The sequence below is a fragment of the Rhinatrema bivittatum genome, chromosome 8 (assembly GCF_901001135.1).
Source record: "Rhinatrema bivittatum chromosome 8, aRhiBiv1.1, whole genome shotgun sequence".
In the NCBI taxonomy this organism is placed as follows: Eukaryota; Metazoa; Chordata; class Amphibia; order Gymnophiona; family Rhinatrematidae; genus Rhinatrema; species Rhinatrema bivittatum.
The window spans coordinates 125,991,244-126,019,110 of NC_042622.1; the positions used below are offsets into that span (position 1 = coordinate 125,991,244).

The 27,867-nt window shown below is 42.8% G+C and overlaps 1 protein-coding gene across 3 annotated transcripts in view; it reads left to right on the top strand.

Annotated features, from left to right (window-relative positions):
* Positions 1 to 27,867, top strand: part of ASTN2 (astrotactin 2) — a 1,130,819-nt gene that overhangs the window by 667,928 nt on the left and 435,024 nt on the right. For all 3 annotated transcript variants that reach the window (XM_029612108.1, XM_029612110.1, XM_029612109.1), the window contains one exon: positions 26,757 to 26,890. In XM_029612108.1, the coding sequence (XP_029467968.1) occupies positions 26,757 to 26,890 (134 nt within the window). The remainder of the gene's footprint in view (positions 1 to 26,756; positions 26,891 to 27,867) is intronic.

The window sequence follows — 27,867 nt, forward strand, 5'->3', positions numbered from 1 at the left end:
TTCAAGTTATTAAATTTTGTAACATTTCCCTCAAAAAAATGTTCATGGGAGATGCTTAAACCTAATAATCTGCGCTCCTTTTTGTTGGTAGGAAAAGGGTTTTGGTTTGTTTGTTTGGTTTTTTTTTTTGGGGGGGGGGGTTGAAGAGAATGCAGAAGAGGCGAGACAATAGAATTTGGTGATCAGGGGTTTTGGGATGTTTTTTTTCATTTTGGTGAGGGAAGGGGGACCCAGGATGATTCCTAGCAAGGTTCCTTAAAACTGAGTTTTATAGTAGAAGAAAATGTTTCATGGCTGATGACATCAGAGTGCTTTTCTACATTTACTTTTGTGTGCAATTTTACAGCACCAAAAACCCAACAGTCAGAGCACTGCATTTTGCCTTTCGTGCCACTGGAGGTTGCTGCAGTACTTAGCTTATTTGTGGCAACTAGAATTCAAAACACACTGGAAACTGTAGTATAGATTGGCAAAATGCTCAGCATCAACAGCTGTGATCATAAACCCTTTCTTTACTGAGTGGCATTTACTGGATTTTGCATGCAAAGCAAAATAATGCAACTCATTAAACTGAGGGGGAAAAGGCAAAGTGTTCCAGAAACAATTGGGCAGTTTTCAGTTTTATCCTCCACTTTAGAGAGCTTGTATTCTTGTGACTGACGGTTATTAATCAGTGAATTCCCACCTATTGGCAAATTTTTGGACTCAAGGGTGATGTAGGATTACATTCCTTCATTGCAGTCATGTTTGCCTGCATTTTAATCTGCACAAATCTAACCAATATTCGAACACAAGGTTCCCGCATATTTTGTGTTCGATTAAAGTAGCAGCTAAAAGTATTCCTACTGGAGGCAAATTTCAAATATGTCCATATTGTTAAAATGTCCATGTGTACTTTTCAATATGAACTTTGCACAGTTCTCAAAGGGAAATTAGGTGCATACTTTCCCTTTGAAAATTGCCATGAGAAACATTCCTACAGAGGTTTGCACCTTCTTTTTCTGTAGGTTGTTGCCTTTTCCAATGTAACCTCACCTGTGATTTCACCTACTTTTCACATGGTTAAAATCACGCGCATGGTTGATTCCCATGCATACTTTTACTCACGTACAGGGTGGGCAATTTTCTGACAACCTATGTACATGGTTTTTGAAAATTACTTTCCCTGTCAGACTATGCACATACATCTAAATATACACTTACGCAAATTCAGCTCTTCTATCTGCATATGATCTATTTTTATCTGCATGCTTCCTGACTAAACCTTTGCAAATTTATTCCTATTTGTTCATCCCCTAATGACAGCTGGATGGGAAAGATAGAGAGAAAAAGGCCAGATCTAAGAAATAACTGAAATGCTGAAGCCATATCAGTGGTGAGAAAGAGAATACTTTATGCCTCTTTTATATGTTTTAAAAATTTGTACATTTATCTTTGTGATGCGATTCTTATAAATCTTACTTTCATTAATAAAATCAGAAAACTTATCAATGACATTAAGAACATAAGAACATGCCATACTGGCTCAGACCAAGAGTCCATCAAGCCCAGCATCCTGTTTCCAATAGTGGTCAATCCAGGCCATAAGAACCTGGCAAGTACCCAAAAACTAAGTCAATTCCATGTTACTGTTGCTAGTAATAGCAGTGACTATTTTCTAAGTCAGCTTAATTAATAGCAGGTAATGGACTCCTCCAAGAACTTATCCAATCCTTTTTTAAACAAGCTACACTAACTGCACTAACCACATATTTTTTTTCTGTTGATAAGCAGGCTGAATTAGCTATAACTTGTGATGATGTCATCTAGCAGCACCGAATGGACTTGTCTCTCCTAGTAGTAGAGCTTTAAGATCTACTGAGCATGCACAAGAGTTCCCTCACAGGCATTGTCTCATGAGCATCCCTAGTCATTCTTTGTCTGAGCATAATATGGACATGTACTCTGTCTCTCCAACTATATTTTTCTCTAATTAAGCTTTCAGATTTTTTCACTTTTTGTTGCCTCATTTCTCGGCAGTACTCACAACAGCACTTTTCAATGCTACTTAAAAATACAAAAAAACAGAAAGAAGATTTTTTTCTTTAGTCCATCCATAGCCATGTCAGGCAAAAAGAAGGACACCATGAGTGGGTTTAAGAGCTGCATATGTGGTAATGATTTTATCCCTCATAGATCGCACGAGCTACGCTACATCTGTCTTGATCCGGAACATGAACAGGCAAACTACTATGCCTGTGCATGGATTTCTCCTTACTCACAATGGTCTGGGGTCCACTGAATTGAGGAGCTGCATAAGTCCTTTAGGGACTGCAGTCATTTCTTGGCTCACAATGCAGCCTCTTATGCCTCAGGTAAGGAATTGAGCTGAAGCTCTTCTAGACTCCCTTGTTGGTGCATTGGGCTGAAGTTTTATGGTTGAATGGTGGGGACCGGTCTGTTTTGAAAAATAATCATCACTCTGTGAAGTGTACATCACCGAAGAAATACAAGGGATGCATCGACATATGAAGCATCAGTGGTTTTAATGCACAGTGCTTTGAGGCAGCATCATCCACGCACACCATATTGACTCCTTCGATGCGTGGAACACCGTGCCAGTGAGACATGACATTCCAGCACAGTCATCTAGTGGAGACAAAGGCTCTGGGGGTTCTGAGAGCAGGCGGAGAGAATTCATGTTAACCCCTCCTCAGATTCTAAAGGAATGGGTACGCTAAGCCAGGACTTCAGTAATGAAGAAGAGTCCACAGTTCATCTGGCTGTTCCTGAAGGGAAGGCCCTTGATCTCTCACCTCCGATCAACTAGACTCCACTGCAAATCAGCGAGATGAGGAAGAATCTCGTAAGAGGGGTTCTGATGAAGTGTTTGCTCTGATGGGTGAGGCTGGGACTCCCTGTTGTAAAAGCACCAAAGCTATGCTAGAGAGGAAAGGATGAAAAGTTCCTTGAGTCTCCACTTTAAGTGAGGCAAAGAAAGACTTCACCAAACTCACTATCTGGTCAAGCGACTGATGTGATATTTGTAGAAAAGATGGGATCAGTTCTGTGGGTGCAAGTGAGAACAGACAAAGACCCATGAGCAGAGGGCCCAGGACTTCTTCAGATTCTGGATCCACCGACTGATCTGGTGTCTCTGCCACATCACAAAATTCTGGATGACCCTCAAATGAGAATGTGGGAGATCCCTATCACCTGTCTCCCCACAGCTAGGAAGCTAGATCTTAAGTTCAAAGTACAAAAGTATACCATGGCTTTGAAGTCATCCTACTTCCCCACCAATCAGTTGTTCTCTGAAAAGGTAAAGAAAACATGGATTTACTCAAATTTGCCCTCAGGGAAGGATCCTAAAATCCTGGATAATTTCAGTAAGAAGGTCTTTCAGAGTTCTGAGTTAACTGCTCACATTGCTAACCATCAATTTTACATCATGCAATAAATACATGAGTGTCTACAAAAGTGTAGGCCTTTCCTTCTACCCTACAGAAGGCTGAAACTACTATCCCCAACATTTTCTGGATGCAGTAAACGGCAAAAGACACCTGCTATCTATGGTTTATGAACCCTTTGACTCCAAATCATGTACATTTGCTGCGTCCATACGAGTTTGGCACATGATGTGGTTGAGAGTCTGTGGCATTTGGAAAGATGGGCATGAGAAGTTAGCAGACCTCCCTTGTCTGGGGGAATAATCTGTTTGGAGAAAAACTCAGAGAAACACTCAAATCAAAGAGTAGAACATGGCAGAATAGTCGTTCTCAATGTGTTCTGATCAACCTTCCACTTTGAGATGCTCCTTTTTTTTTTTTTTTATAAACATTTGCATTACCAGAGACATCCTTTGTGCTCTTTTCAGTAGTATCTCCTTTTACCTCTTTCAGTCCAATACAACAGCAGCCTCCGCAGAGGCCTTGCCAGCGTGAGCACTGACAACTAAGTCACAACAGGCTCAGAAAACCTCAGGCCTAGTTTTTGATCACTCTGACCCTCCACCAGCTGGAGACACCAATGGAGGGAAGAATCCAGGCCTTTTTGAAGGAGTGGCGCCTCATCACATAAAACCAACAGGTCCTGAAGATAGTAGGCTCTGGATACCAATTGCATTTTTCCCATTTATCATTGCTTGCTTCCTTATCCCTCATCGCTCAATCTAGATCTGGCACATCTGCAGCAGCTCCATCTAGAAGTAGAAACCCTTCTCCAACAGTGAGCAATTGAGCTGGTCCTGGTACCCCAGCAGGGACGGGAGTTTTACTCCCACTACTTCTTCATTCCAAAGAAGATGGGAGTGGGGTGGGGAGGTGAGACCGATATTAGACTTGAAACATTTGCCCTGGGAAAAATTGAAGATGTATTCCCTCAGCATGATTTTTCTCTTCATAAAAAAGGGAGAGTAGATGTCTGCAGTGGACGTATCCCAACCTCCATTTAACCACAGTGTTGGGGACTCCCTCTCACAGGAATCTGCTCCCCAGCAGCAGATAAGGATTTCTCCTGTGTGTTGGGAGTGCCTTTTCTGATACTTGCCTGGGCATAATGCACACTTTGTGACTACTCCTGCAAATCTGTGTAACATTTGGTTGGTAATCTAGTTCTGAGGGGAGTGTTCTGTTACCTCTGCATCCTAATTGGCATGTATTCCTTTAGACAACTCACCATATCCATGGCTGCATGTATCAGGGGGTGGAGGATCTCGCAAAAGAGGCCCCACACTCATGTTGCAGTCACTTATGGGGCTGTCATTCCCTCTTTCAGGTTTAACCCTGTCAGTGGGAGTTTTCGTTTGATGACAAGGTGGTCCTTGTCCATGCAGTATATTGTTTCCTCTTCATATGCCACAAAGTTATTGGGTGGAAGAACAACCTATCTTTGGCAATAGGTTTTTAATATGTATGCCAGGTTGGTGAGCAGTCTGTTCTGCTGGTCAGACTGAACCTGATCTGATATCCTCAGGGTTTCTGGGTTGGTGAAGAAGTCCTGTTCTACAGAGGCTGGGTCTTGCAGCATTCCTGTGTTCATCTCTTTTGCATTCGTGCCTGTTCTCGCCCTCGCTCCACCCTCTCTACCTTAGTGGTGACTCCCTTCGGGTCTGACGGACAGATGCTGCCGCGGCTTCTCCTCGCCGTACTTCCTGGAATCCCCGGGCTGGCCTGACTCTGCGGATCTGCCATGTTCCTGATGACGTAAGGGCGCGCGTGCGTGCTCCAGAGTTTATACCGGCAAGGGTGCGAACCTCGGGGGCGTCCCCCGTAGTGACATCATCCGCTTCCAGCTTAAAAAGTCTTTGCTTGCTACTACGAATCGAGTTAGCAAGGGGTTTGATTGCGGGGATCATTCCGACCCGCTTCATCCTCCACTGCTTTGCCTCCACCACCTTACTTAGGGGTACCCGCTCCTCGGGGGCCCCACTCTCTCTTCTTGATTTCAGATTGCTAAGACGGGATCCGGTACTTGCCCCACAAGGGCCTACATCCCTGAATGCTCAGAAGACTCCTTACTACCTGGAAGCGATCGCAGACGTGAACACAGTGAGTTCTATTACAGATAGGAACCGGTACTCGCCCCACGAGGGACTATATTCCTAATTTCCGAAGACTCTCTTCTGTCTAAGAAGTTATCGCAGGTACGGAGATTGTGAGTCATTATTATAGATTGCAGATAGGAACCGGTACTCGCTCCACGAGGGCCCATGTTCCTAAATCCTTTCTCAACTCTCTTCTATATCAGAAGCTATTATATATCTATATTTGGTGCATTACTATTATAGATTACAGATAGGAACCAGTACTCGCTCCACGAGGGCCTATGTTCTTAAAACCCTCTAAGACTCTCTTCTATTCCATAAGCCATCTCATACACAGATATTGTGAGTTCTCATTCCAGACTGCATATAGGAACCAGCACTCGCCTACGGCTCCTGTTCCTGAATATACTGAAGACTGTGTTGCATAGAAGCCATTACAGATATCTACAATTGTGAGTGTATCATCTACTACTGGTTATGTATCCAGCATACCCTGTCTACTCACTACCTATAGTCTCTCTGTACAGCTCAGCAACCCAGAGATCGCAATTCCAGTATCAGAAGGACTTCAGCCCTGCCGGGCACATCAGCTCACTACTGCCACCTCTGGTGGTTCTACTTCCTGTCTAATAAATAACTATCAGTGTTTGTCTCCATACTCTAGCCTAGCCGTTGGTCCCTCTCAGGATATCCTCCTGGGGGCGCTGTCATCTGCCATCGGCCCAGGGATTCACCAATTCACCTCAAGTGTCATTCCTTACACTACTAGAGCGGTATTGTACGACTGCCACTCTGTGGGAAGCCAATCCACCACAAATCATTTACTCTGCCTACGGAGTATTACAATTGTTAGCTCTTCCCCTTGGCAGGGTGACGTATAACAGATTGCTAACTCCTTGGCGGACTCATAACAGATTGCCACTCCTAGCAGCAAGGATTGATAACAGATTGTTAACTCCTCCCTCTCCAGGAGGAGATCCATAACAGACTGCTAACTCCTCTCCCTACAGGAGGAGCTCGATAACAGATTGCTAACTCTGAGCAGCAGATTTATGACAATCTCTTAGCATAGAAGTTTTCAGACTTCTTCAGGATGTTCTCACCCTTGCTTACTACTGTCATTGATTCTCTTAGTATACGTTATTTACTGAAAGTAGATTGGCCGTATGGGCTGAGTCAGCCTTGGTGGTAACTCCCTGATAGGATCAGCATGGCATTAGTATAGTTGGGGTTTCACCCAACACTGATTTCTAAAGCCTAGAGGCTATTTCTTTATTCTGCAGTCCCAGAGTTTGCATCACACCCCTGCCTTAGGTGTATATTGCTGTGCAATAGGGTTTTTGTTCCTTAGTCTGTCCTATGTGTCTGTTTGAGGTGTTGAACTAAATTCCTTTCCCCACTAGAGCCCATTATGGGTTGGCTGCCTCTTAACAAATAAATAAATAAAATAATATCAAGCTTAACAAAGAAAAGGGGAAAAGGTGGTCCCTTTAGCACTATGAGGTTTTCCTGCTTTTTTGCATTTTGGGCAGCCTGTTGCTTGGTAATCATCCTTGTGTGAGGACTGCTATCCTGCTTGTCATCAGAGAAAGCAGAGTTGCTAACCTGTAACAGGTATTCTTAGAGGACAGCAGGATATCAGTCCTCAGAATTCCCTCCCATAGCTCCTCAGAGTTGGTTTCTCCATGTATTAGCTATATCATAGACTGAGGGGCTCTTTGTGGGAGGCAGTGAGGTGAGAACAGCTGCACATGCTCAGTTGAGTTTGTTGAAAGTTCTAGAGCCTTTAAGATCAAAGTTTCTTACCAGGCTCCATCACATGAGGTCGCCTATGTGTGAGGACTGCCATCCTGCTGGGCTTGGAGAACACCTGTTACAGATAAGCAACTCTACTTTCTCTGGGTTTCTCCAGACAGCTCAGATTTTATTTCATGTCAAGAAGATGCTGATACAGTATGAAAATGTATTTAAATATTTATATTCTGCCTATATTAACATTTGATATGCTTCATGACTATAAAATGATATATCCTAGTCAAGAATTTGTTATAGTAAGCATATTATTTGAATATATTTTCAACTTCTTCCTAATACATTTCTAACACTGGATGAACCCCACAATAGAACCTGTGGTATAAATAACCTTCTTAACAGAGACTGGTGCAATTAGGAGATGAAGTGATTTTCTCATTCTTATGCTAGAAGGTGGATTCACAAAGTTGTTTTTTTGACCACTTGAATGTATATTTTACTTGGCTTTCAGATGATTTTTAACAAATAATTGCAAAATGTAATATGTCAATATTCAAAACACATTCAGCGGTTGCTGAACATGCACCTACATTCAGCATCCTCCACTTAACCGCATAAGTCACTAAAAAGTTAGCCGCATAACTTGTGGGCGTGTAGTGGGAGGATTGGGGTAGAGTGAGTTAGCCATATAAGTTATGCAGCTAATTGGCAATTTTAGCTTCATAAGTTATGTAGCTACGTTAGACTTGCCATATAGCAAGTTGTTATTATTATTATTTTTTTCAACCAGTAATTTTTATTGTATCTAATGCAACAATACAAAGTAAAAAAGGCAGAAATAATTCCACCATGAACATTATCATAGTATGTCTGGATACAAAAATTTTATAAAAATACCATGTACAGGTAAATTTCCAAGTCTAACTCCAAAACAAATTTCCAACCCCCCACCCCCACCCCACTCTTGAACTTATAAAAAAACCAAACCAGAATAGAGAGCAAATAATACTATAAAAGCAAACCATCAATTATTATTATTTATTTGATTTGTATTCAACCTTTTAGACACTTCAAAGTGGTTATAATTTATATGGCTAAGCACAGATATATACGCATATATTCAGCGCTTAGCTGTGTCACTGAATATCGCGTCTAAATTAGCCGCATATGTCTATCCGGTTAACTTAGAAAAATGGCTAATTAATAGCCAGATTATGTAAGCAAGACAGATGAAAGGAAGCCATTCTAGAGGTAAAGAAACATTTCATTTTGTTCATCTTTAATATAGTAACCTGTTATGGAATCTCAGTTTAGTGGACCCTTGGGCCGATCTGCAAGAGACTGGGAAAGATGTTCAATGTCTCTAGTACACCGCAGGCCGGGAGGCAGATGTTCAGGCAGGACGTAAAGGAGCTTTTCACCCTGGAAGCTGGTGCTCCCCCGGGAGGAGCCTGTAGGAGCCCAGCTGCTGGGACTTAGGTGAGGCTTCACCCTCGGAAGCCGAAGTCCCCCCAGGAGGAGCCCGTAGGAGCCCGGCCGCTGGGACTTAGGCGGGTTGATGATCTTGAGACTGGAGCTGACAGGCTGATGAGCAGGACTGAGAACTGGAACCAGACTAGAACAGTAGACAGGAACTGTAGCAAGACTCGGATACTGGAACCAGGCAGGAACTGTGGCAGGACTGTAGCAGGCAAGCGGGAACCAAGCAGGTACTGTAGCAGGCAAGCGGGAACCAAGCAGGTACTGTAGCAGGCAAGCAGGAACCAAGCAGGTACTGTAGCAAGCAAGCAGGAACCAAGCAGGTACTGTAGCAGGCAAGCGGGAACCAAGCAGGTACTGTAGCAAGCAAGCAGGAACCAAGCAGGTACTGTAGCAGGCAAGCGGGAACCAAGCAGGTACTGTAGCAAGCAAGCAGGAACCAAGCAGGTACTGTAGCAGGCAAGCAGGAACCAGGCAGGTACTGTAGCAAGCAAGCAGGAACCAAGCAGGTACTGTAGCAAGCAAGCAGGAACCAAGCAGGTACTGTAGCAGGCAAGCGGGAACCAAGCAGGTACTGTAGCAAGCAAGCGGGAACCAAGCAGGTACTGTAGCAGGCAAGCGGGAACCAAGCAGGTACTGTAGCAAGCAAGCAGGAACCAGGCAGGTACTGTAGCAAGCAAGCAGGAACCAAGCAGGTACTGTAGCAGGCAAGCGGGAACCAAGCAGGTACTGTAGCAAGCAAGCAGGAATGGAGCGAGTACCAAGGCAACTCACTCTGGGGCACGGAGCAACAGGGAACCGGTAGGTAAGCCCGAACAGGCCGCCGAACAGGCCGCGAACCAGGCCAACAGAAGCGGGAACAGGTCCAGGAGCATGGAGGTAAGGGTCTGGTTGCAGCGCTCGCGGCCAGAACCATAACGGTAACCAATATTTAAGGTCAGTCTGGGAACATAAAAATTGGAATTTCTAATTTCAACAAGGGTCCTGACCTTGGCGGTCTGTGAAACTGATAAGTATGGGAAACTGATAAGTATGGGAGCTTGCTGGGCAGACTGGATGGGCCTTTTGGTCTTTTTCTGCCATCCTTTCTATGTTTCTATGTTTCTATAACTGTGTTTCCCAAGCAGTGTGCTTTCATCCCTGATCAAGCATGCAATAGAAAAGTTTCCATTGCATGATGATCAGATCCAGAACAGCACCAGGGTTCTCAGTACTTCACAGCAACAAGAGTCACAAGCAGTGGCTCCTTTCTGAGAACATGTGTAATCATGCATGGCTCTTCTTACTAGCTACAGCATAAGCCTTGGAGTATGGTTATTAATGGGTGGAATGCAGGGCATGGATTGGATAGCCAGGCTCTGCTTTGTGCGACATACACACAGCACACCCTCATCTTCTCTGTCCTAAGCTTCCTCTTTTGAATCCTTCCAGCCTTTGTTTGGACTGAATAATAAAGGGAAAGCATGCACATGTAACTTGTTTTGGGTGCTGGGACCAGCAGCAATGGAGGAGCTGTGGCAGCTAAGGTAACTAACCGACTGCCCACATCATACAGACTTCTAGACTTCTCCCTTCTCCGGCAGTTGTACATGAAGGGAACTGGCCCATTGTGACAAGTTTACAAGTTCATGTGAGTATTTGTCTCCTCCCTCCCTTTTTTTTTAAATTTGGAAGAAAGACTGGTGGGGTTTTCAATGCTTTCCTAGCATTTAATATTCAAAAGGGTGACTATGATAAAATGAGGAAAATGGTTAGGAAAAAACTGCGTTTAATCTGCTAACTTACCGCCTACCCGTACCCCTGCGTTAGAGGCAGGGGTACGGGTAGGCAGCAAACTTTCCCCCAGCCCCCGCTCTCCTGCCCTCCTTGCACGAACAGGGGCCGCTTTCGCCCGTGCAGGCGTCCATTCTGTTAAGGGTAGTAACTACTGCTCTGTGCAGGTTACCCTTGTGCTTTCTGTTAAAGGTAGTAACTGCTGCTCCGTTCAAGTTATCCCCATGAGAGATACCCAGAAATGATATACAAAGGTGATATTTCAGAGGAAATGAAACAAATCATGGAACATGGAACATCTTCCATGTACAAATCATGTACATGGAAGATGTAATTGGGTACATTGACAAATTAAAGAGTAGCAAATCACTTGGATCAGATGATATACTGACCAGAGTGCTGAAAGATCAGAAAAATGAAATTGCAGACCTGCTATTGGTAATTTGTAAACTATCATTAAAATCATCTATGTTATCTGAAAACTGGAGGGTTGCCAATGTAATGCCAGTTTTTAAAAAGGGATCCAGGGGTGATCCAGGAAACTACGGACCAGTGAGTCTGGCATCTGTGCCAGGCAAAATGATAGAAAATGTCATAAAGAACAAAATTACTGAACATAATAATAGGCTTACTTTAAAGGGACAAAGCCAATATGAATTTATTCAGTCTGCCTCATTTTTATGAAGGTGTAAATAAACATGTGGATAAACATAAGAACATAAGAAGTTGCCATACCAGATCAAGCCTAGCATCCTTTTTCCATCAGTGCCAATCCAGGTCAGCCAGTTGATACAGTGTATCTGGATTTTAAGAAAGCATTTGAAAAAGAGACTTCATAGGAAATGAAAGTTGTGGGATAGGGGGCAGTGTCCTATTATGGATTGGGAGCTGGTTAAGATATAGAAAACAGAAAGTAAGGCTAAATGGTAAATTTTCTCAATGGAGAATGGTGAACAGTTGGGATGTGAATCAGGTGCCCAATCGTTCCCGCTATCAGGATTGTCTGGCCGTGGGAAAAAATTGTTTCCCCGGGTTTTTTTTTAGTGAAAAATTGTTTTTTAGGTTTTTTGTTAGTGCGCACTAACGGGAGGTAGTGCGCACTAACCCGAAAAACGATTTCTATGAAAAATCGGGGGTAAAATTGATAGTTTCCTTCTTTTATCCGATTTTTAACGAATTTAGAAATATCATATGATATTTCAATTCGTTAGAAAAATGATTCACATCCCCAGTGAATAGTGGAGTGCCCCAGGGCTTTGTTCTGGACCACTGGAAATGGGAGGAACAAGTGAAGTGATTAAATTTGCTGATGACACAAAATTATTCAAAGATGTTAAATCACAAAAGGATTGTGAGAAATTGCAAGAGGACCTTACAAACTTGGGAAGTTGGGCATGCAAATGGCAAATGAAATTTAATGTGGACAAGTGCAAAGTGATGCAATTAGGGAAGAATAACCTAAATTGTAGCTATATAATGCAAGGATTCACATTAGGAGTCACCAGCCAGGAAAAGCATCTAGGCTTCATCGATGATAATACATTGAAATCTGCTCAGTGTGCAGCAGCAACCAAGAAAACAAATAGAATGCTAGAAATTATTTGGAAAGGAATGGAGAATAGAATAGAGAACATCATAATGCCTCTGTATTACTCCATGGTATGATCTCATCTTGAGTACTGTGTGCAGTTCTGGTCACCACATCTTAAAAAAGATAAAGTAGAATTAGAAAAGGTACTTAGACAGGGAACCAAAATGATAAAGGGGATTGAACAATTCCCCTATAAGGAAAGGTTAAAGAGGTTAGGACTCTTCAGCTTGGCGAAGAGACTGTTAAGGGGAGCTATGATAGTGGTCTATAAAATAATGAGTGAAGTGGAACGAGTAAACGTGAATTGGTTGTTTATTATTTCAAAAAATATGAAAACTAGGAGACACACAATGAAGCTACTAAGTTGTACATTTAAAACCAGTAAGAGAAATTATATTTTTACTTATTTCATAATTAAGATCTGGAATTCATTGCCAGAGGATGTGGTGAAAGCTGTTAAAAGTTCCTGGAGGAAAAGTCCATAAACCGTTATTAATGTGGAACTGCAGAAATCTACTGCTATCCCTGGGATAAGCAGCATGGAATCTATCAACCCTTTGGGATTCTTCCAGGTAGTTATGATCTGGATTGGCCACTGTTGGAAACAGGATACTGTACTTGATGGACCTTTCTCCTGACTCAGAATGAAAGTCTTATGTTTTTATATTCTAGCTCTTCTTTTGACCATTTGAGTCTTCTCCATGCCTTCGTTGCGTGCCTGGTAGAGGTTAGTGTGTTATGCAACATTTTTGTTAATATAGGCATGCTTTGGGCTTGAAAAGGCTGGGAAATACTGTACTATAGCTGGGATGGCCAACTCCAGTTCTCTAGAACCACAAATAAAATACAAGTCTGATTTTCAGATACCTTCAATGAATAAGCTTGAGATATACTAGCATAAAATGCAGACAGTTCATGCTAATATATCTCATGCATTTTTGTTGTGGATATCCTAAAATCCAGACCTGTTTATGGTTCTTGAGGACTGGAGCTGGCCACCCTTGTTCAGTAATCTGTGCCTCTCTCAATGAAAAGTAGTGGTAGTAGTTTGCAAAGGTGAGAAAGGCATACCATATGCATGTTTTAACAGATCAACCAGAGTTTTGTCATTTAAGAAAATTGGCATTAGAAACATAAGACTCCTGGGTAGCTTCTATAGCAGATTATTGAAAGAGTTCTTTTCTATATCACTTGCTGCCAGTCTTTGGTGTCATCTCCAAAGTGGTATTGGTTTGTCATCGAAATTGCAGTTTAATTATTCCTAGTGTAGAGAATGCTATACTTTCACCTTAGGAAATAATTTAGGACTTGAGATTAAAACATGGTCATGCAAATATCAACTTGGAGGTGATGGAATAAAAGCATTGTAAAACCTTTAGAAGTAGATCATAACACTTCTGTTGTAGAGATAGTGACAGAGATATAGTTTGAATAATTTTAGCAACAGGGGAATGTACAAAATCTTTTGTGGACAGATCCAGAGAGAAGGAGGTTCTGGAATGCAGCAACCTGGGTTTGATTCCTAAGCCAAGATTCTGCTGCTTGGGTCAAGTAGGACTGGGGATGCTGTGGAGATTGCATTGACAGTCCTTTGTGAAGGAAGACTAAGAAGTGAAAAATAGCAATATCATGTGATTAGGCTCAGAGTGCACACATACCAGTGTCTTGTCAGGTTCCTGACCAAGCACACCCAACAGAGCAGGGCCTACCCTGGGGATGCTGTGGGTGATAGTAACTAAATGACCAGAATCTGGGAGCAGTGTAGGCTAGAATTCAGAAACCGAGTAAGCAGAAGTACATGAACCTCTGAACTCAGAGCTCAGAAGCAGGGTTAGCTAAAGTGCAGAGATTAGTCCCCTCACAGTGCACACTAAAGGAGGCAAGGAGCCTTTCAGTTGCTGAAAAAAATATCTTGTTTCTGATTTTCTCTAAATACATAGTAATGACGGCAGAAAAGGACCAGATGGCCCATCCAGTCTGCCAGGCAAGATTTTTAAGTAGTATCTGCTGCGCCATGCAGGATACCCTCACGTTTCTCTCAAGGGTAGTAACTGCCACTCTGCGCAGTTACTCTTAAGCCTTATGATAAGGATAATAATATTTACAATCAAAACTAGGGATGTGAATCGTTTTAGGACGATTAAAATTATCGTCCGATAATTTTAATATCGTCTTAAACCGTTATGGAACACAATACAATACAGATTCTAACGATTTATCGTTATAAATCGTTAGAATCGTGAGCCGGCACACTAAAACCCCCTAAAACCCACCCCCGACCCTTTAAATTAAATCCCCCACCCTCCCGAACCCCCCCCAAATAACTTAAATAACCTGCGGGTCCAGCGGCGGTCCGGAACGGCAGCGGTCCGGAACGGGCTCCTGCTCCTGCATCTTGTCGTCTTCGGCCGGCGCCATTTTCCAAAATGGCGCCGAAAAATGGCAGCGGCCATAGACGAAAAAGATTGGACGGCAGGAGGTCCTTCCGGACCCCCGCTGGACTTTTGGCAAGTCTCGTGAGGGTCAGGAGGCCCCCCACAAGCTGGCCAAAAGTTCCTGGAGGTCCAGCGGGGGTCAGGGAGCGATTTCCCGCCGCGAATCGTTTTCGTACGGAAAATGGCGCCGGCAGGAGATCGACTGCAGGAGGTCGTTCAGCGAGGGTTCCGGTGCCTCGCTGAACGACCTCCTGCAGTCGATCTCCTGCCGGCGCCATTTTCCGTACGAAAACGATTCGCGGCGGGAAATCGCTCCCTGACCCCCGCTGGACCTCCAGGAACTTTTGGCCAGCTTGTGGGGGGCCTCCTGACCCCCACGAGACTTGCCAAAAGTCCAGCGGGGGTCCGGAAGGACCTCCTGCCGTCCAATCTTTTTCGTCTATGGCCGCCGCCATTTTTCGGCGCCATTTTGGAAAATGGCGCCGGCCGAAGACGACAAGATGCAGGAGCAGGAGCCCGTTCCGGACCGCTGCCGTTCCGGACCGCCGCTGGACCCGCAGGTTATTTAAGTTATTTGGGTGGGGGATTTAATTTAAAGGGTCGGGGGTGGGTTTTAGGGGGTTTTAATGTGCCGGTTTTTCGATTTTTCGATTTTTCGATTTTTTAACGATTTTTCACAATATTTTACCCCCCCAAACGGCAACAATACGATTCCCTCCCCCTCCCAGCCGAAATCGATCGTTAAGACGATCGAGGACACGATTCACATCCCTAATCAAAACCAAGCAACTGTCAAACCCATAACAAATTACTGCTAGCAACATTTATGCTGGGTGAGGAGCCTTCTTGATAATTCAAACAATGCTGCTTGATTTTCTTTGCTTTGGGACTTGGCCATAGAAGCCGTCTTGTGCTTTTTTCCTTATGTCTGCCTGCCTGTACATACACTGGGCCAATCTGCATCCTTGGGGAGTGGTCTTCTAGGTATCATTATTGGAAACATAACTTGCTCATTCCTAGAGTTACCAGGGCCATTTGGTGGCTCTAAGAGTTACAGTATGGCACCACCAGTCTGTTCTCCCCAGTTCAAAATTTGCTAGTACCACTTTCTGACATTTCTGCAGGGAGCCAGTTAAGGATTGTCATTGTGATGGCTGAGCTAGATGGGATGGATTGGTTAAAAAAAAAAGGGGGGAGGGGAAATTCTCCAGTGGTTTTGAATATAGGCTTATGGTGCCATAGCACAGTAGAAGATAGTTCAATAGAGCTAGAAGCCCAACAGAGCAGTAGAAAACAGCTGAGCTAATTTTTTTTTAAAAGCCGAAGAGATAGGTTTGATATGCATGAATTTTTGGGGAGAAAGGCCTTGACCTTTTCTTCCTGAGTTTTATAGCTTTGAACTATACAAGATTATACTGTTAGCCCAATAATGCAAAAAGGGAGATGGAAGGAGGAGGGATATGTTACCACTGTTTTATTTGCTTAAGTTGAAATAAACAGAATAGCTCCGTATCATGTGATGAAATCCAGATGTGATCCATGAATCATACTCTATCTTAATAATATGCTTTTCAATAGATTTAGTGTATGGGGTTTTTTGTGATACTTTTTATCTTACTTGTGTCAAAACAAATGAAGTACCTGTGCTAATGATGGAATCATGTATTCACTGTGTGTGGGGAGGAAGAATAAGAGTCGTGTCAAACCTTTATAGCAAATCAGAATGCTTCTTGTATGATTCATAGTTCCATATATCTCATGGCACAATTTGTCAAATAGAAAATTAGTGTTCAGAGCAAGTTGTTCTCCTGAGCATTCCCCAGCCCAAAAAGGCATGAATGAAGTGGAGTAGCTCATGGTGAAATAATATGATTCAGATACTTTTAGATGAAGCAGGAACTCAGTTAAGAGTGAAAAGCAGCTGGGACTTTATCTTCAGTTTACTGGATCATTTCCTCTATTTGACAATAGGGAGAACAATTTTAAAAGTATTTTACCTGCATAAATTGTCTGAAAATTGCCCTTCCTGAATGTTGTTCAAAGTGTGCATACTTCTAGGCACGCTTAGAGAAGGCATTCACAGGGGTATATTTAGGTTGGGGAAATGTAGAGGTCCATATGCAGCCCCTGTGCAACTTGGCTAGTTAGCTGGATAAACTTAACTGGCTAACTTAGCCTGTATATTCAGCAGTGTGGGCATGCCGCTGAATATATCCAAGTATCCTAAAGTTAGCAAGATGTCTATATGGCTAACTTTAGGACAAGTCTGTGACCTGATCAGACTGTTTTTCAAACCAGGTAAGTTTGAATTTCGGACTTAGCCAGATAACTTATCTGGATAACTTATCTTCTCCCTGGAGCACTCTTGCCTGCCAATTAGCCAGCTATTTAGACTCACAAATAGTTCTCTGGCTAAGTGGAGGCCTCTGAGCCCAGGTAGATATTCAGTTCCCTCCACTTAGCAGGATAAGTCAAAATTTATCAAGCTAAGTGGCGCTGAATATCTGCCTCGAAGATTCTATTTTCATGTCTACATGTTCTATTTTCATAAGATATGTCATACTGGGTCAGACTAAGGGTCCATCAAGCCCAGCATCCTGTTTCCAAAGTGGCCAATCCAGGCTACAAGTATCTGGCAGGCACCCAAACACTAAGTAGATCCCATGCTACTGATGCCAGTAATAACAGTGGCTACTCTTTAAGTCAACTTGATTAATAGCAGTTAATGGACTTTACCGAGAACTTATCCAAACTTTTTTTAAACCCAGCTACACTAACTGCACTAACCACATCCTCTGGCAAAAGTGTCCACACAAAAAACTGGTGCAAATGTCTATATGTAAAAAGTACCTGCTGACTTTGTCCCAGTACAGACAGTCTAAAAATTGACCCAAAGAAGTCAAAAGTGGTGCTTTCATAGAGACTGACAGTCTAACATGGCATCAACTGTTCCATAGTCTTCAGACACAGGCTGACACTGTGATAGCAGTTTAAGGAGAATTATTCTTCAGTTGCAGGCAGTCTGACACTGGGTTATTGGTTTCCGGAAGATATTGCTGCTTCTCACAGGCAGTCTAACATGGGGACACTAGTTTTCAGGAAAATCAACTGTTATTTGTTTGCATGAGTTTTTTTAGACTACTGCAGGCCAATGTGTAGTAAGCATGTTCCCTACAGACACAAAATGGGATAAAACCCTTTGGTACATCTGTATGGCTCTATGTGATCTAAAGAAGGGAACACTATCATCACTGATTATATAAAAGGCATCACAACCTACAAATAATCTGGGATAGAATTAAGAATCCCACCAAACACAAGCAAGAGTTTTTCTACTATAGTTTTCTAAGATTGTGAAGATGTTTTAAGGCTGTCCTGCACAGAATTATTGCTGGGTTGGCATTCTTTGAAAATAGATTTTTGGAGGCCAATATTCAAAGGCATTGAGCATCATAGTTCACAAGTTTTCTAGCTAAATGCAGAGTTTTCAAAATCATCGGTACTTTTCTGGCAAACCTTTAACTGGCTAAGTCATTATTTGGCTAAAAATTAGTCAAATAAGTAATGGGCACTGTGGGGGCCTTCTGAGGTAGGGACGGGTTAGCTAAGAAACATATCCGTCTAACTCTAATATTAGGAGCTAACCAAATAAATTAATCGGCTAACTCTAAACGTGCAGTGAAGCAGATCTAAAGTTCCCGGATACCTTTAGCCTTAACTGGCTATATTCAAAGGAATATAGTCAGTTATGTGGCGATGATCTATAAATAGAACAAAAAAAAATAAAAAAATTGTGGGGTGCAAGTCTGGGGGCTCAAATCCCAGATCCCTTGACAATATTAAAAAATAAATGACCTTTAGTCTGAGACTCCCACCTCCAAACCCCTCCAAGTCTTTAGAAAATGACGAAAGTAAGATGGTTCAGTGCTAGGCTTCCCCTTCCCAGCTCTTCTGTCTCAGCCAAACTCTGTCCTACATGCTGTCTTCCTCCCTCTCACCTGATACCTTACTGAACCCACTTCTATGCTGGGATTTCATGTACACAGTGATCCTGGACGCTTCCAGTGCCGCTGTCAGAGCAATGCTGGAAGCAGTCAGGATCACTGTGTACACACGATTCCAGCACAGAATGGGATTCAGTAAGGTACCAGAAGGGTTAGGGGAGGGGCTGAAGGGAAGGGAGGGAGCATGGAGGTAGAGTTTGGCTAACCGGGAAAGGGGACAATGAGAGGGGTGGCCGCCCGGCACCAAACCATCTTACTTTCAGTTTTTTCTAAATACTTGGAGGGGTTTGGCGGGGGGGGGGGGGGGGGACCTGGACCGCAAGCCACTTATTTTTATTAGATTGACTTGGGATCGGGAATTCACACCCCCAGGCTAATGCGCCACAATTTTTTTTTTTTTTTTACAGGCCATTGTCACGTCACCGGCTATATTCTTTTGAATATAGCCGGTTAATGCTAAAATTATCCAGTTACTTTTAGTTGGATAACTTTAAATCAAATTAGTAATATTCAAAAAATGACTAGCTAGGTTAAAGTTATCCAGCTAAAGTTAGTTGAATATATTATTTGCAGCCCTTCAGTGGGACATTTATCCTGCTGAATATCTAGGATAGCTTATCTGGCTAACTTTAGCTGAATAAGTTATCCACTGGAAGTTTTTTTTAATATTGGCTCCTTTGTTATCACAGGACCGGGTACATGATGGATCATGATTTAGGAAATTGATTGTATTTTGATTATATTTTGGCATTGCTTGTTTTTCTTGTAAGGTGCTTCTGGGTTTTTTTGGAGACAGATGGTAGAGAAACATGAAATGTAATGCAATGACTTTAGCTCTGATATTTTCCCATTAGCAACTGAACAGCCTCATGCTGGAGCAGTTTTTGCCAAACTCCAGTGAATCGAATCGCTTAGCAAGTCACATGATAGACACTAGCTCATCCAGTTTCTCTTAGGGTCAGAAATACTCCACATGCATGTATCCTTTCTCCTCAGGTTCCTAAAGACATTTATGCTATCCAAATGTCAAACTGATGATTCACATTGACTGCCTGACATTTTTTGAGATAAAAGGTGAGGTCAGATGATGTCTTTATCTTTGTTTATATTTTATCTGAGCATAATGAGTCTAGCAACTTTTATCTCCTTGCTGCAGCCTTTAGGACATCAGTCTATTCCTATCACTCTGACTTGTCTATCTTATCAAGATCTCTCATTTTTTAGGTACCTTAAAGGCACTAGAGATTCAGGATTCCTGTAAGGCATGCAGTTCTATCAACTTTAAGAGGAAATTGCAGCAGGATAAAAACACAGCTATGCCGCATTACATTCTTGTGAGCAGCCCTTCATATTCTGCTGCTGTCCCTCCTCCTCTACAAGCAAATATATCCGCACGCATACACATGGATCTTTGTAAACAAAACTGTATGTGTGGCACAGGCAGACCGTTGAGCATGCTGCGTCTCTCCCATCCTTCTGTCTGACGTCAATTCACTGCATTGCTATAAACAAATCTCAGCAAATTGAATCGAGGCTGCTCTTGGGGTTGACGGGCCATTGTTTTTCTGCGTAACTCTGTTATTGCGGTGAAGGCAGCTCCGGCTAATGAGTAGAATTCAAGGACGCATTGATTGGCTAACCTTGTTTTGTTAAAGGTTAACACAAGGCAGATCACAGAATGCTACCTGCACTATCAAATTAACAACAGCGTGATATTTACCGTAAGAAAAAACATGCTTAGATTGAATTTATCTAAAGGGCACAAACACATGGCTAAGATTTCTTTATCTACAGCTTGTGTTTCAGAAGTATTGATCAGACTAGGTTATTCATTTCCCTTCATTCTTCTTTACCCTCCTCCCTCTCCCTTTTACAGACAATAAGATGAGCACACAAATTAGTCACTAACCTAATAGTTCATCCCTACTACAACCCAAAGCATATGCACTTTCAGAAATTCCTGGTTCCAGTATAGAGTCCTTTATAGCACACCAGTGTGACACTATGTGCAGTAGGAAGGCCAATTGAACCTACTGAACTAGAGCTCCACAGATGAGGCGACAAAATTGCAAATAATAGGAGATGCAATAGGGACACCGAATGGTAGGGATGTGCAGAGCAAAATTTTATGTTCATATTTTTTATGTCCGAAAGGGGGTCCCACTTGCGGCCAATATGGACATAAAAAAAATCCAATGAGTTGGGTATATGTACATATGTGCAAAAAAAAAATTTAAACCCCCTCACCCTCCTTAATCCCCCCCCAGACTTACCACAACTCCCTGGTGATCGAGCGAGGAGTGAGGACGTCATTTCTGCAATCCTTGGCGAGAAGCATGTGACGTCGGTGGCACGTCGAGTGACGCGGCGTCACGTGATTCCCGGCAAGTTCGCGCCGGACGACTCGTTCGGCCCAAAAAGAACTTTTGGCCAGCTTGGGGGGGCCTCCTGACCCCCTCAAGCTGGCCAAAAGTTCTTTTTGGGCCGAACGAGCCGGGAATCACGTGCCGCCGACGTCACATGCTTCTCGCCAAGGATTGCAGAAATGGCGTCCTCACTCCTCGCTCCATCACCAGGGAGTTGTGGTAAGTCGGGGGGGGGGGGGGATTAAGGAGGGTGAGGGGGTTTATATTTTTATTTGGCTCAACAATCGCGATTTCCCACATATCGAACATATCTATGTTCGATATGTGGGAAATCCGATCGTTTATGTCGAATCAATTTTTTAAGTAAAAAAAAAATATGAGTTGCGTTTTACTAATGCGGTCAATCCGAATGCACACCCCTACCGAATGGAGGGGCACGCATTCAAGAAATTCTAAAGTTACTGTACATAAGTTTTCAATATTCTTGCAACCATAGGTTTATCTCAGATACTTCGCTCTAGCCAGGATCATTGAAAAGGCAGCCTTCCATCAACTCCAGACCCTACTGGAGCTACAGCATTCTCTGGACAACATCCAGTCAGGCTTCAAGAAGGGCCACAGCACTGAGACAGTTACTTAATTCCTTCCTCAAAGCCTGCATCACACAAAAGCCCTCTATCGTAATCCTACTTAATTTATCACCATTGATTATGAATTCCAAATAAACAAACTTTATGACATTGGTGACAGAGGCCTGGCCTTGAACTGGTTTTGATCCTTTTTTTTTTTAACAAAATAAATTATAAAGCATCAGCTTTGCACAGCAACACGATGAGAATTACATCACAATAAAAGCAAAATTAAGAAAACACATCTCATCACAAAATCCATTACTCATCTCATTAGCCACAAAACAAGGGAAAAAAGAAATGGAAAATAAACCAAGGAGTGAAGATAAGAAACTAACAAAAAGAAACTGCTATTAACATGAAAAATTCTGTTTACATCATACTTGATCGTTTAACCTAATGTTGCACTGGAGAAAGAAGAAGACAGTAACAACTTCTTTGAATCTATAAAGACTTTAAGTTGTTCTTGAGAAAAAAAAAAGACATAGCAATCACTATTAAACTTGACAATACATTTACATAGGCACTGCAACAAAAAAGAAATTCCCAAGAGGTCTCCTGGCATAAAGCCAAGAAACCCTCATCTCATGGGTGGCTCTTGCAAAATCCGGAAATATTTTAACCTGTTGGCCCATAAAATGAACATTCATATTCCTAAAATAACTCCTCATTATAAAACTTAAATCATGATCAGACAGGAAGAATACTAATAACGTAGCCTTTTCAGAAATTTCATAAGTAGAGGACTCCAAAAAAGCTGTTAAATCTATATTCTCTGGGGAGACTGACTAACACGTTGTCCAGATGGGAAAAAGTAAACCTTATTAAAGGAAGGAACAGATTCCGAAGAAACATGTAGTACTTCCAACAAATGTCTTCTCAAAGTAACATGCGGCAGCTCTCCCACAACCCTAGGAAAATTAAGAAATTGGAGATGTAAATGTCTCAGTCTATTTTCAACATATTCAACCCTCCTATTAAGAGTCCCACATTCTTGTATAAGTAAGCATTAACAGACTGCAGAGTCTTAACATTTTCTTCCAGAACTCCTATCCTTCCAGACATTTCTCACTGTTGTACTACTTCGTCTGAAACCAATCTATTAGAAATTTAATTCACTGTTAGTCTGGAAAGGTGGTCTCAAATATAGCCATAAGATTCCTCAAAGCACCCATCGTTACCACCGTCAGCTTCATAGGAATCACGCTCTCTTCAATGATCGAAGAATTTGATACCTGAGGCTCACCTGCAACCCCTGAATCAGGTCTGATAAAACCTTTGCTGCTGATTCGGAGATGACACACTCCGATGAAAAAACGGCATCTGTACCACCTCCCTCCAGGGCTCCCTCTGACATGGCTTCACCAGTAACTTCATTGGCGGGCAGTGGCACTGCACCAAGAGCTGTGCTCAGTCAGTGGTAAACAGTATCGAGGGGGCTGAGAGATGTCTCCTCCCCAGCCGATGTCGATACTCCTATGATAACAGCAATGGGACCTGAGTCCCCCATCAAGGAAGCAAGAGCCATGGATTCAGCAATGGAATGCTGGACCAGGACAGGCAGGGTCTCAAAGGGGTAAACCCTTGCTTTCCCTTTCCACTTAGTAGGCGTATTGAAAAAGAAACAAGTCTTCAGGAAACAACTAGGGCTTAGCAAATACATGTCTACTTCACGCTGCCATCTAGTTCCCTCGATCCTTTTTAACAGGAAGAACACAACAGGCTATCATTGGTGACTCTTCCTCATCACTTAAAATCATTGTCATGTGGCATCCCACAGGGATACATCCTCTTTCCATCCCTTTTTTAACATTTACCTTAGACTTCTCATCAATGAAATCAGACAGTCCAAATTTCAGTGCTTCATCTATGCAGATGACATCCAAGTCTTCCTTTCACTAGGCTCCAATAAGAACACAACTGTGGAAAAAACAAACAGTTGCTTCACAATAATATGGAACTGGGCCTCCACAAACAAGCTTAAACCTCAGCAAGAAGTACTAACCCTAGAACTTTCTTTGCCCCTCTCTAAAAACTGATGGCACCCCAATTGCAATAACATTATGTCCATAGCCTGTTTCTGGACTCCAGTCTTTACTTGGAATCACAAATCTCCACAGTTACCAAGCATACCTTCCACCACCTTTGACAAATGAAACAAATAAAACTATATCGGGAGAAAGACATCCTTGCCACTTTGACTTGTGTATATTTTCTATCCTGGCTGGAGTACGGCAATACCTTATATATGGGTCTCCCACTTACAGCTAATTCAGAACTCTGCTGCATGGTTGCTGTCTGACTGTAGCTACAGAGACTATATCACCCCATTTCTCATGGACCTGCACTGACTACCAAAACGATATCAAACTTAAGTCTGCATTTCCTTCAGATTTTTGAAAAGACAAGGGACAACTTATCCAAGAGAATGCTTTTCTCCCTATAAACCCTCACATTGGCTGACATCTGAGACATGGGCTTTCCTTTGCCCTCCTATTCCCAAAGACTCCAGACTGGACCGTACCCGTAAATGTGCCTTTTTCCAATTCATTCCCAAGCTCTGGAACTCTCTTCCAGTAGAGGCCAGGCTAGCAACTAATATTCTGTCATTCCACCACATGGTTAAAACCTGGCGTTTTCAGCAGGCCTACCTCTCCTGTCTGTCCTCACACTATGTAAACTTCAGCCCTTCCCTCAAACCTCTTCTCCTACCAGCTCCACCTATCTATATTATACCTAACCATCCCCTGCATGTAGGATACAGTCCTGTTGGATATCTAGTGTACTGTCTCATTCTATGGAATGTACTGTATTGTATGTTATATACTGCATTGTCTCCATAATTTAGCCCTCCAAAATTTATAATTCAAGCCCCCTGCCCTCCACTTCTTCCAATACCTCCAATTATATGTAATTATTCAATAACCTATTTACCCTGTGGATGTAGTCTATTCTGTAATCCTGTACTTCTCTCTGAGTACTTCATAGGGATGTAAGTAAAAAATCATTTTAATAAATAATTGGAAGAATATTTCTGTTGACAAGGGGGCATGGAGGTAGAGGGGGAATTGTACGTATAAAAGCAGGGAGGATAACTTTAAAACGTGTGTGCTCACCCATATACGTGTATATATGGGTGAGTGCAAAACTGCTCTGGTATTTTATAACCTGTGTGTATACAATGTACACAGGTTATAAAATATGTGTAAATGTGCTTGGGAACATGCACGCGCATGTAAAAAAATGTGCAAATAGATTTTTGCACTTATCCAGATAAATTCTGAGCTATTCGACTAAGTAGCAGCAAAGCAAAGCTGTTACTTAGGGGGTCATTTTCATAGCATATTGCATGCGAAAAGGGACTTTTCGCATGCAAAAAGTCCCTTTTCACGTGCAATAGCTAGATCAGGGCGGAGTCAGGGCAGAGTCGGCCCCCAGAAGAGGAGGACTCGGGGTGTCGTCGGGGCGGACATGGTGGAAACTTCGCTGGTGGCAAAAAGGTAAGAATCCTTTTCGCTGCCAGTAGCGCGCCCAATAGCACCACCTTTTACGATGGCGCTACTGGGTGCGAAAGCCGGCCCCCCGCTTCGCGCCCCCGTTACTGCCAGATTCTCTAAGGTCTGCGACCTTAGAAAATCCAGGCCTTAGCCAGATAAGTCTTAAAACGCTACTTATCCAGCTAAATCAGATAGCCAGATAAGTCAAAAAGTGCTACTTATCTGGATAAATCAGATAGCTGGATAACTAGCACTTTTTAGACTATTTTTAGACTTTTTATTTTGAACTATTTTGAATTTGCACAGCTACAATGTCCAAGAATGGACTCAATGTATTAAGCTTTTGTGATGATGTAAACCTTTAGTGGTGTTTGTCTTGTCAGAAAACATTACTGTAGGTGTTCCCCTGCACCCAAACACGTTGATACAGTCTCATACTAACTGGGGCAGGGGGAGGTCTTCCTTATGTAAATTCGCTTGTAGTGGTTTAGATAAAAGAATTCCAGTGGAGCTTAGCATCCCAAGGATATAAAACTGGTATGAAATTTATCTTGCATCAAAGAAAGGCTTTGGCTGTGATATCATTCATTCAAAATGGGCAGGGCTACAGTAACCAAGATGCTACTGTCCTCACCTTTATAAACTGAGAGGGTGATTTTGTACCAGCCTGCATACAAAGGTTAGCAAAAACACTCATGTTACACCAGCTTCCAAAGTGAACTTATGCAGACATGTTCGCTTTGAAAATTATCCTGCCAAAACTACCCGCATACAATTACACCTGTTAGTTTGTGTGCAGGAAATTACCATGAAAATGTACACGCATCCTTTTGGAAATCTAAAAGTATTTGTGTAAGTCCAAACCCTTCCCCATCCCTGGAAATGTCTCTGTTCAGTCTGGGTAAACTAAATGTTCATAAATTACATATGCACATAAGTTCACCTGCATATCTGACGAATAAAGTACTCTTTTACCTGCAGAAATACTTTGGAAATGTACCCGCTAAAAAAAGTAAAGCATTCCTGCAGCTTGACGTAGCTTCAGCTTTTTGAATGGTCTGCGGCTCATAAGTGACACTATTTTTTCCCTATGGTTGCACTGTATATTGATGCCTCTTTGTCCTGTAGAGTGGTAGTTCTTCAATCCTCAAAAATCCTCAACAGATTTGGTTTTCAAGGTAACCAAAATATGCAATTTAACTTGATTCTTAGATCATCTGTACACAAATGTGTTTCATGAAAATTCTATAGTATCTGAATGTAATCTGCTTTGAAATGCCTGGAAAAGTGGAATATAAATGTTAAATAAGTAATAAATATTCATGGTGGATATCCTGAAAACCAGATCCCTTGGTGGTCCTTGGGAGTGAGGGATGGGTCAGATTTGGGAACTATTGTTATTGACATTCATACTTGGAAATAACAGATAGCCTCACTAATATATCCATGGTGGGATGGAGGGATTGTGCTAAGGCATTTTGACAGAGCCGAGTCCATAGTCAGTTTTGGTGAGTTCTTGGCTGCCTGGCAGAGAGAGGGGTTAGCTCTCTATTGGAGGTGTTACTTGGTGGCTGAGATGGGCTGATTTGGATGTGTAATGAAAGAGTTATCCACTGATGTTGCTGATAGGTTTTGCATCAAAGCCTCTCTGTTTCTGGTCTTGTGATTACTTCAGTCTGTTCCTTTTTGGTTTTTTTTTACCCCAGGCATTTCGTAGTGCTATGATGAGCTTGTCCTGGTGCTCAGGGAAAGGAGATGTCATTGATGACTGGTGCAGGTGTGATCTAAGTGCCTTTGATGAGAATGGACTTCCAAGCTGTAGCCCTTTACCTCAGCCAGTGTAAGTATTACCTTCTGACAAGGTGCTATGCCTTCTGGCTGCCCTCTTCTCAGGGACTTAGAGGGCGATGCAATTAATGTGCACTGAATGCAGGCACTGAACACTCAGCGCCTGCTTTCCTAACATGCCCCCAGGCACCTCTCTTGGGGGCACCATGCAGTATTTAAATTAGGAGTCACGTTGTCAAGGAGGCACTAGGGTCACTTGTGTGCCCCTAGTGCCTCATTGACAATGGTCGGCCATCCGCCGGTTAGGAAACAGGCGCTGAATTTATCGGCATCCATTTTCCTAATCAGCGCACAGCCAGAGCTTCAGGAAACACGCTTGTTAACTGAGTGTAAAACTTTTGGGAGTGCTCAGCAATTAATGCTTGTTCCGGGCAGGAGTTAAAATTTGAGTGCAAAAATGTGCGTCTTACACGCACATTATTTTTTGTATTTGGAGTGAATAATTAATAGCCTCATTCACATGCATTTGCATATGATGAGCGCTATTAGTTTTGCCCCGTGTTGGTTGCACGATGTGGAGGTGCCTGTACAACCCACATCCAACTGCGGGTTAAACAGTGTGCTTGGCTGATCGCATTGTATTGCATCAGCCCTAGGGATGTGCAGAGGAACGGCATACATTGCATTCGGTATTCGTATTCATCGGGGGGCAGATATGTTGCATTCAGCAAGGGGGGCCCCCGATACGTTCATGTGTTCATTCTTATTCGTTTCCTGGCTAAAATTGAATTAACTACAACCCCCACCCTCCTGACCCCCCCAAGACTTACCAAAACTCCTTAGTGGTCCAGCGGGGGGTCCGGGAGCCATCTCCTGCACTCATGCCGTTGGCTGCCGGAATTCAAAATGGCGCCGATAGCCTTTGACCTTATTATGTCACAGGGGCTACCAGTGCCATTGGTCGGCCCCTGTGACATAGTGAGGGCAAAGGCTATCGGCGCCATTTTGATTACTGGCAGCCGACGGCCA